The sequence below is a fragment of the Trachurus trachurus genome, assembly GCF_905171665.1.
Source record: "Trachurus trachurus genome assembly, chromosome: 22".
Taxonomy (NCBI): Eukaryota; Metazoa; Chordata; class Actinopteri; order Carangiformes; family Carangidae; genus Trachurus; species Trachurus trachurus.
This window is the reverse complement of record NC_139907.1, coordinates 10,135,325-10,145,875: the sequence shown is the minus strand read 5'-3', so window position 1 is coordinate 10,145,875 and position 10,551 is coordinate 10,135,325. Positions and strand designations below refer to the sequence as shown.

The 10,551-nt window shown below is 40.7% G+C and overlaps 1 protein-coding gene across 1 annotated transcript; it reads left to right on the top strand.

The window, feature by feature from the left end:
- Window positions 1-2,757: 2,757 nt before the first annotated feature.
- Window positions 2,758-10,295, top strand: tmx1 (thioredoxin-related transmembrane protein 1). Its single transcript, XM_083998286.1, has 8 exons — window positions 2,758-2,967; window positions 3,648-3,763; window positions 4,255-4,300; window positions 5,080-5,208; window positions 5,500-5,545; window positions 6,743-6,844; window positions 6,937-7,003; window positions 7,844-10,295. The coding sequence occupies exons 1-8, from the start codon at window positions 2,768-2,770 to the stop codon at window positions 8,086-8,088; spliced, it is 951 nt and encodes a 316-aa protein (XP_083854412.1). The 5' UTR covers window positions 2,758-2,767; the 3' UTR covers window positions 8,089-10,295.
- Window positions 10,296-10,551: the final 256 nt, after the last annotated feature.

Here is a 10,551-nt window from a genome sequence, read left to right as displayed (position 1 = left end):
CATACAGTAAGTCCTCAAATTACTCACGCACCGAGGAGAAGTAAAAAGAAAAGTCAGTTCTTCTGAGTCGAACTGAGGCTTTTAGCAGCTCCATCTTGGCAAGTAAGGCTAAATCAATATTAGCACCGTGACCTGAAAGCTGTAAATTACAATCCGATACGCCGACATAATAATCACAACATTGATGGGGCTAGTGGGGAAAAACCATAGGGGGAAAACTTATTTTTGTTGACTGGTTGGGATCTGAGCCTTTTTAAAGTAAAATTGGTTTCTTGAGACTGCTTTCACCTGCAGATTGTGTCAGGTGTGGCAGTGGGAGCCTGTTGTGTGTTTATCGGAGAAGAACGTTCAACGTTCTCTTTCCCTTCATGCAACGGGCGGCCATTTTGCGGCTATGCTAGTGAGGATTGAAACACACAGGTTGAAAAATGCGAGATTTTACCACGCCTACCCTATTTTATTTTATGTCCTCTACCTCACTGTTAAAATAGTTTTTAATATTTTTTTTAATAGCACCCCTACAGAGACGGCTAGTGCGCCATCAGCCTTTAAATACCAGTCGTCGAACGTAGGATTTTCGGTGGGAGGAAGGTGAGCCACAGAGGCCGAGCGCAAAGTGTTCATCGCAATTACCATTACCATTTCCATCCACACACTACCACCAAGCCTGTTACTCAAGCTTTCCTTGTCTGCTTCCTCCTCTCTGTGCTGTCCACTCAGCAACATTATGAACAGTCTCTACTACATATCACATACACCACAACCACATACACTGATATTTCACACAGTTGGTATTGTGGATGTTCACGATGCGCAAGGTGGGAGAAAGGTAAGCTCTAGTACCTCTGTGGCAAATCCCCTCCCATTTTTTGTGTGGAAAAGTCAGTTCTTCTGAGTCGAACTGAGGCTTTTAGCAGCTCCATCTTGGCAAGTAAGGCTAAATCAATATTAGCACCGTGACCTGAAAGCTGTAAATTACAATCCGATACGCCGACATAATAATCACAACATTGATGGGGCTAGTGGGGAAAAACCATAGGGGGAAAACTTATTTTTGTTGACTGGTTGGGATCTGAGCCTTTTTAAAGTAAAATTGGTTTCTTGAGACTGCTTTCACCTGCAGATTGTGTCAGGTGTGGCAGTGGGAGCCTGTTGTGTGTTTATCGGAGAAGAACGTTCAACGTTCTCTTTCCCTTCATGCAACGGGCGGCCATTTTGCGGCTATGCTAGTGAGGATTGAAACACATAGGTTGAAAAATGCGAGATTTTACCACGCCTACCCTATTTTATTTTATGTCCTCTACCTCACTGTTAAAATAGTTTTTAATATTTTTTTTAATAGCACCCCTACAGAGACGACTAGTGCGCCATCAGCCTTTAAATACCAGTCGTCGAACGTAGGATTTTCGGTGGGAGGAAGGTGAGCCACAGAGGCCGAGCGCAAAGTGTTCATCGCAATTACCATTACCATTTCCATCCACACACTACCACCAAGCCTGTTACTCAAGCTTTCCTTGTCTGCTTCCTCCTCTCTGTGCTGTCCACTCAGCAACATTATGAACAGTCTCTACTACATATCACATACACCACAACCACATACACTGATATTTCACACAGTTGGTATTGTGGATGTTCACGATGCGCAAGGTGGGAGAAAGGTAAGCTCTAGTACCTCTGTGGCAAATCCCCTCCCATTTTTTAAAATTAAAATGTATCTATTGTTTATTATATTATTTATTTTCCTATGGATTAATAAAGTATTTTCTATTCTATTATTTATAACTTTTTATCCTCACCATCTATACGATCTGGACATTTTACCGGAATCAAATGCTATCTAAACTGGGTAGGGTAAGTCAGTTAGTAACCGCAGGGTTGTGGGTTCGAATCCCGCTCCATCCATCCCATCCCAGAGTCGCTGTTGTTATGTTCTTGTACAAGACCCTCTTACCCACTTTGTGAATGTGTATGAATGTCATTAATGAATTTATTTTATTTTATTTGCTTTTATTTATGGTAGCAGTAGTGTGCTTTCTTCTGCCACTTGCGATTGTAGAGAATCAACAGGTGTTTCTTACCAGACACTTTCTAGAAACACTGAAGAAAAGATTTGGATTTGAGTTTGAGTCATGTGGCTTCTGTCAGGCAGACGGTGAAATCCTTGTTCATGCCCAGTAATGACATCATTCTGGCAGACTTAGTTTGACTGGTTAAAAAATGAGATAGAAAATATTCACACCCTTTAATAAAGAACAAATTATTTTATTAAAAGACAATGTCCCCCCCAAAAATGCCAGATCTGATATAGTTAGGCTATAAATTGGGGCAAATATCATACCCACTCTTGCAAATGGAAAAATAAATTTCCCTCAAATACTGCAGTTGGTTAAGATTATTAACGAATGTAAATGAGAAAATTTAAAAGATGCAATATGTTGAACTGTCAAGAGTCCCAGTGAGATTGTGTTTTCCTTTTTTTCCCCCCATGTGTATTTACTTTCTGTTTTATAAAGCCTTTTATATATATAAATATATATAATATATATATATATATATATATATATATTTTTTTTTTTTTTTTTTTTTTTTATAAAAATTGTTCCCTTGTTGTGGGAAAAAATGTAAGCAGCCTACTTGAAATTTACAATAAAGTTTGTGGGGAAAAAAAGAAGAAGAGAGATTTCACTTCCTGTTCTCGATTGAACGTCGACCCCACGTGACTCGGACGTAAAGGCGCACACCGGAAGTGCAGATCAGACGGACGGTCATGGCGATCAGCCGTGGAGCAGCGGACACAGCAGCGATGTTGCAGTTGCAGCCAAAACACCGCTCGTGGATTTGCGCCGCTTTGCTCCTGGTTTTACACTTGTCGTGGCTGCCGGTCAGCTGCGCCAAGCCGAGCAGCCTGAGAGAAGTCACGGACGGGAACTGGGAGGAAATCCTGAGCGGAGAGTGGATGATTGAGTTGTAAGTTGTTCCCGCTGCTGCTGCTGCTAACGGGCTCGCTAGCTTGGCCACTCCGCTATTTTAAGCTCGTATTGAAATCGGTTACATGAGTTCCTCCTGTGAAGTCCGATCCGTCTTATCTGCTTATTGTCTCGTCTGTCTCCGTTTAGTCCTGACAAGTCGCCAGAATCTGTCTCTGTGTCTGTCTGTGCTGCTCTGCTGCTATAACGGATGCTATGTTTTAGCTCGGTCAGGCTAATAATAACCACAAATTGCCCATCGGGCCACCAGGACATGTCATGTCATGTCAGCTGGTCTTAAATACATGAATTTCACCCTTTTCACCTTTACCTTTCGTCCCTAAAATGTATGCAGTCCAAACTTGCCAAAGACCTCTATTCAGTGTTCAAAAATGATCTGAATAATGAAGCTTTTAATTCCAATATATTCACTTACTGTATTTTATTTTTGTCTGTTTATTTATTTTATTCCATGACCTTATATCTTATCCTTTGTACATTGAATTATTTTTTGCACAAGTGTACTATTTGCCCTACTGCTTGTACATTCATTTGTTTGCAATTAAGTATAAATATCTACATCTACACATAGATTTAAGTTAATTACATTGATTATCTGAGGATTTACAACCTCCCCCCCCCTCCTCCTCCTCCTCCTCCTCTTCCACCTCCCTCCTGCAGCTATGCTCCCTGGTGTCCAGCATGCCAGCAGCTACAGTCGGTGTGGAAGGAGTTTGCAGACTGGGGCGAGGACATGGGGGTCAACATAGCCAAGGTGGACGTGACAGAACAACCCGGTACGTTTTAATGACCTTTCCCCCCAAAACTTAACAGCTCCACTGAGATTATTATAAATTGCTGCAGCATTCAGGACAGAGCAGGAGAAAACAGCCAAATCTCCATAGAAGAGGAGTGTAATAAATATCCTGTTAGTTGTGTGACTGAACTGTGACATTTGGTCCAGTTCTCCTGTGCAACTATTCTGCAATACATAGTATAATGTTTAACAGCGATTCCAATGTGAATTTACAGATGTTGTTATAACTATTTGATATAACAGTTAGTCGATTAATCAGTTCATTGCAAGTCAATCAACAGCTGCTTAAAAAGATCTTTGAGGTACAACGATCAACATTTTTTTATTTCAGCCTTTCAAATGAGAGAATTTGCTTGTCATTTCCTGAAATGTCAGTACTGATGTTCGCCTCTCAGTGTAGTTAGTTATGAGTCACAGATGTTCCTTCCTGCACGCTGACATTATTCATTGTCTCCTCCCTCTCTCTGTTAGGTCTGAGTGGACGATTCATCATTACTTCACTTCCTACTATCTACCAGTGAGTTTTTTTTGGGTTATCTTGTGGGTTTTGTCGCTTCCTCTTTCATATGACTGCTAGTGTCGTTTTCTAATGCAGCCGTGACAACTGTTGTTTCTGCTTAGTTTCAAACCTGAACAACAGTTTCAATTGGTTATTCAATTGATAGAAAATTAGTCTGCAAAAAGTTTGACACTCACTCTGTTTTTCTGCAGTAATGAAACTGATTGATATTGACATTTTGATGGTAGCCCTAGTGTCTCACAAACTTAGGGGGTGCTGCATCAGTGTGGTTACAAGGGAAGAAACTGTGTATATTTTCTTGTGGAAAAATGTTTAATTTACAATGATAAAAAAAACCTTGTGGTAATAAACAAGGTAGGCCTAGTATTTCATTTGGATTAAATAACGGAAATGTTTTTTTCATCTCATCTCTAACTCTTAACAAAGAACAGTCTTACTTAATAGTAAAGAGTAAAAAGCAACTGCCTCCAGTATCAGAGAATCAAGTGCCCGTCAGTGTGTGAAAGTTCATGGCTGTGTAGCAATGCAGGGTTGCAAAAATGTTGCTGAAACGTTTGATCCTTATATTGTAGTGACACTTTTTTATACTAATTTGCATGCATGGTTTATCTAATGCATTCAAATGAAACACTTTGTGTAGTTTGACCCAGCGCCTGTTTTGCATTTTTATCCTTTAGCTAAAAATGCAAAACAAAAAACTGAGATGTTCCTAAGGAAAAACCTAGCTCAGTTTGTGTGTATTTATTTATTTGTGTGTGTGTGTGTGTGTGTTTCAGCTGTAAGGATGGCACCTTCAGGAAATACCAGGGAGCTCGCACCAAGGACGACTTCCTCAGCTTTGTTCATGAGCAGAAATGGAAAGCAGTGGAGCCGGTTTCATCTTGGTTCGGACCCTCCTCGTTTCTGTGAGTTTGTAGTTCACGTACACACACTTCTTCTTATATGTTTTCCTGTTTTTGCTTCTTGGCATCCTTTTAGTTTCTCATGGTTAATATCTGCAGAAAGTGGAAGCATCAGTCCACTAATCCTGCGTAACTTTTGCAGCTTTTTGTTTTGACATCACTAAAAATAAGATGCTTGTTCTATTTTTAGTGTGTTTCTGCTGGTTGAAAATCACAACTGCTTCATCCTTTGTGTGCAGGCTTTGTAATGACGTTACTGTTTGTTGAATCCTGGTTTACTCCTCTTTTTTGCAGAATGAACTCAATGTCTGCTTTGTTCAAGCTCTCCATGTTTATCCGGGTAAGTGAGGATTTCACTCCGGGGAGTGCTGACTGTCGATATGCTGGTTATTATATACAGTAATGTATTTAAACTATTAAACTCAAGCCATTCACAGAAGAATGCGCTGCCTGCTGTGAAGCTGCACAGGGAAACCAAACAGGCTTTAAGTGTAGAGGTCAGAACAATGAATGTTGGATTAAAAAAAAATCAAAAAACAAGTTTTACAGGATACAGAGCTGGTACAAAACAATGTGACTACACCTACGATAAATTAATAGGACAGAAAGCTACAGTCACAGGAAACACACACAGTCTGGCATTATTCTTATTTACTTATTGGCAACAGATTTCATGGAATAAAAAAACCAAACTACCAACATATATGTATTTAAATGATAATAAAAGGTTCAATAAGTCCTCAAAAAGTTAGACCAGCATCACTCAAAAGTGCTTTGGATGAAATCTATTTTAAGATGTGGAACAAAACACGTTTCGTCCTCTTGTGAGTATTTTTAGAAGTAGGCCGGTGTATGTGGGTCTTACTCAAAATAAACTAATTTTTTATAATAACATGTCGCCCAGGGCAACAGTGTGGCTCGTTGATGTGTTTTTAATCGTTTTTGTTCAATACCAGAGCACTGTAGCACAAACACTTCACAACACTTAGGTAAAAAAAAAAGAAAAAAAAGCTGAAGTTAAATCATATTTATAAGCAAAAAACCATGGCATGTATTACAACTTTTTATTTCTGCTGTGAAATCCAGCTCATGTGGCACAATTACAAGCATAAATTCTGTAGTTTTATGTGTAGAAATGTGCAAAAACTCTGGTCTTAGTCGCTCGATCAGGTTCACAGAGGGGAGTTAGTTTGTGGCTTGTTGTTTAGACGCACTTTTTAAAATGCACAAGGCAACATGATGGAGGTGCCAGAGGGGGAGGAGGAGGAGGAGAAGGAGGTCATAGTCTCATTGAGTTGAGTTTTGTGTGTGAACCACACAACACAAAGTCACAGACAAGGGAGGGTGAAATCTCAACTATTATCAATAAATATATACTTTGCCAATAGCCGGTAAATAGGATATTTATTATAGAAACACTGAAAATGCTTTATGTTGTGGAATATTCATGCAATTTGATGAACAACAAATTGTGAGATATTTGTATTTACATGTTTACAACCTTCAACATGTTAAGGTGTTTCCGTTTGTTTTCCAGCGTTGTCATAACTACATGACGGAGCAGCTGGGGATTCCTGTCTGGGGGTCGTACGTCATCTTTGGTCTGGCCACTCTGTTCTCTGGGCTGGCGTTGGGACTGGTGAGCGACTACTTTTACCTTTTTTCAGCGTGAATGTTCATCCAACAGGTGTTAACAGTGAATTAATGGTTGTTGTTGTTTTGTGTTTTCAGTTGCTGGTGTTCATCGCAGATTTTGTTTTCCCCTCTCGACGATTTTCTTCTCCTGATTACTACCAGAGTGAGTTTCATTTGCTTAACTAGCCCTCATCCATTTATCAGGGTTCCCATGCATCCTGGAAAATCTGGAAAACCTGAAAAATGGTTGAGCAATTTCTCAAGGACAAGTTGTGACCTGCACATTCACCACGCTATGAGATAAGAACAGAACGTTACGAGACAGAGTTGTTTTCAAGGCAAATGTAGAGACTGCTTGATGAAAAACTGCCCCTGACAGGAACGTGCATCAGCGGTTTTGCATGAATTTACCTCAAAAACAACTCTGTCTCGTAACGTTACGTTATTATCTCATAGCGTGGTGAATGTGCAGGTCACAACTTGTCCACCAGAGCGTTTTGGAGTTGTTGGATTGTGTGTTTGATGAGGGAAACCAAGAAATCCCATGAGCCTCCGTTGCGTAGCTCTGAGCAGCTCGCGGCTCTGCTCCGCCGTTCTAAAAATAGTTTGCACCGACAATTAAAGGTAACGAACCTACTGCTATGACTATAGGGATTATGGCAATGGGCTAATTTGCCAAAATGTTGAACTATCCCTTTCAGAGCCGATAGACTTCACATCTTTAAATCAGACTTCTGGGGGTGAGAGAGGAATAAACATAGAAACAAACTGTACAAAATAAGGTACAACTGTGGAAAAGACTTCTCCAAAGCATGAATGGAACAGGGGAGGATGTGTTAGTGTTTGGTGTGATAACTTGTCTGTCGGACTGAAGCAGCTGAAAATGTCCTGAAAACGATTTAAAGAAAAGAGTAGACACAGATAGACAGAGGTTTGCTGTTAGTCGAGGTCTGTTTGCAGCTGCTTCGTCGCTGACTTATTGTCTTGTATGCGACTCTTGCAGAGAAACAGGCGATGGAGCAGGCGAGGTTAATCCAGCGCCAGGAGGACGAGCACGAAGCCGACGGCGAGGAGGACGACGACGAGGAGGAGGAAGAGGAGGACGGGGACCAGGACGATGTCTGGAGGAGAAGGAGAGGGTCCCCCGAGGGCCGGCCAGAACCCAAGGGACACGGTTTCTCCGACGAGGCTCTGAGGAAGAGGGTGGCGCGCAGCCGCGAGGAGGAAGAGGAGGAGGAGGACACCTAAAGCGTCGACGGCGGCGTCGGAGCGCCACATGGCCCCTCCCCCCCCTTTTACTCCTGTTGAGAGGAGCGCCGTGGCGGAGTGAGCAGAGCTGGAGGAGCAGTGGTCTCAAGCAAAAGTGTTTACAACCGGGAGCCCTAATCCTTCCCTTCCCTCCTCTTCCTCCTCCTCCTCCTCCTCCTCTTCCTCTGGGCCCCCACAAACACCTCGCTTCTTTTCTTCTCCTTCCCTCGTTTCTTAACGGGAGAGCTTGAGACTCTCACTTACCGCCCTCTCTCCGCCTGAACAGCAGGCTCCATCTGGAAAAAAAAAAGAAAAAAGAAAAAGCAAAAGCAAAAACACTCCTGACACCTGTTTTCGCTCGTGGGAACAAATGGTCTGGCTGAGGTTTTAGGTATGAAGTGCAGTGGAGCTGGATTTTTTGCAATGTTGTTTATGCTATGCATCGTTTTTTAAAAGAATTTGTGTGTTGTTATATGTTTATCTCTGAATTATTATTATTATTATTATTATTATTATTATTATTATCATTATTATTATACCAGGCTCGTGTTAGAGGTTTTATGTTGTTGGGTTTTTACTGGTCAGCTAATGTACACACCCTGTTATTTTATGTTTCATATATTTTACAGACGCTGACAGCTCGACCCAACATAACGAGAGCAAAATGGGGGGAGACAAATGAAAAAGAAAACAGCCACAAAACAAAACGTTGTAATACTTTTACATTTCACCGGCAACACGTAGGTTTTATATTACAGCGAACACTTTGAGGAACTGTGTTTGAAATACAATGGAACAGAAACGTATGGACGTATTTGTTACAGTACGGCCCGACTCATTCAGATTGTTGAAATAAAAGTGGTTGTTCGCAGGTTTAATGCCTCCAATTCAAAGCAGTGGTCGGAAATGTTTGCTTTGCATCGGCAGCGACTCGATAAAGCTGCGATTACGGCTGCAGGAAGTTCCATTCAATGACATTTGCCCTCAGAAAAAGGCAGTAAATGAACAAACAAGCAGATAGAATAATAACTTCTCCACACAGTGAGTTGCTCATAACCATAAATATAGAGAGAAATATTGAATGTAAACATAGGTATTTAATGGCTACTATACTTAAAAAGTCCATGAATCTCAAAAGACAGGGTTTGATTTCTTGTAAATCTTAATGACTGTAACTTGAACATGGGCCGCAGGTGTTTCAGTCTCAGCCCAGATGTCTGCTCGTGTAGGTTCCTTTAGCACAGTCGTGTACGATTTAATGTTTTCGGGGCAGGAACCCCTCTCTAGCACCTCTCTGCTCTTTGCTCTTCAATCACATCCAAACATAAACTTCGACAGAGCTGCCCTGTCAGTTTTTTTTTTTTAGTTAGATTAGAAACAAAAAAACAACAAAATTCACTCCGTTAAAAGGCCTGGTGGTTGTTGTTCTGTAGATACTGTACGTTCACCCATAACAATGTATCGTTATAATGTGAACGACTGTTGATTTATCTGATGATCAATCGATTGGGGGGTGTTTGATTTGTTTTGTTTTCAATGTTCACTTTGTGGTTCTGAGGTTCAGATGTGTCGTGGATCTGTCGTCGGCGGCAGGTCTGCAGTATGTGCATGCCATGATGATGTTAGTTGAAGAGATGAACAATTTTAGGGACTTGAGCTTCCTGTAAACGTCGTCATCGTCGTCGTGTTTGGAGAGAGGTGGTGGTGCATATCCGTCCTGACGCTGCTCTGACCCGTGGAGCAGTGAGAGGACCTGAAGGAAGCATAATTCAGCCTAATCGTTTTTCTTGAGATCACTTTAAATTGGGACTTTTATGACGAATTAAACATGGATGTCTGAGGTTAATTTATCTAAAACAAACACAAAAAAATGGCTCATTGGTGTGTCTGTTTCAAACGTTATTAATTAGCACAGCCTGTGTCCATTTCAGTCTGTAAAGCAAAAGGGAGCAGTAAGTGTGTGTGTTTTCTAATACACATCGTTTTGTTTAGGATTTTGATTGACTGATTTTAATGCTGGTTTTTATTCCAAAATAAAGCTAATTACTACTTTCAGTGTCGGTTAAAACATAATTTTCTTCTTTTTCCTTTCTTTTTTTTTTTTTTATCCGACCACTATTTTCTGCTTGTAGCATTCACACTTTTCTCTGAGCCAGCTGAGCTCCTTATTGTTTGAACATTTCTTTGAATAAAGGATTAACTCAGAATGACCACTTTGTCTGTTTCAAAAGGTTAAATGATACAAATATGAATGAACCTCTGCTATTTTATGTTTCATCAGATATCATGCAAAAAAGGAAAAAATGGAAGAGATGCTCACAGCTGGAAATGATTAAACTTGTAGACAGAGCAGAGACGACTTCAGGAACATCCTGGGAAAAAGAAAGATTTGAATATTTGGAGAAAAAACTTGCTTATAATAGAAACCATGCAATGAGGGTTTGTGCATATGTAGCTATGGTA

Bases quoted from the DNA above. Each gene is read 5' to 3' on its own strand.
- tmx1 (XM_083998286.1), top strand. From the start codon at position 2,768: ATGGCGATCAGCCGTGGAGCAGCGGACACAGCAGCGATGTTGCAGTTG. The intron at 3,764-4,254 runs GTACGTTTTAAT...TCTCTCTGTTAG, and splicing joins GGACGTGACAGAACAACCCG to GTCTGAGTGGACGATTCATC. The intron at 5,209-5,499 runs GTGAGTTTGTAG...TCTTTTTTGCAG, and splicing joins TTCGGACCCTCCTCGTTTCT to AATGAACTCAATGTCTGCTT.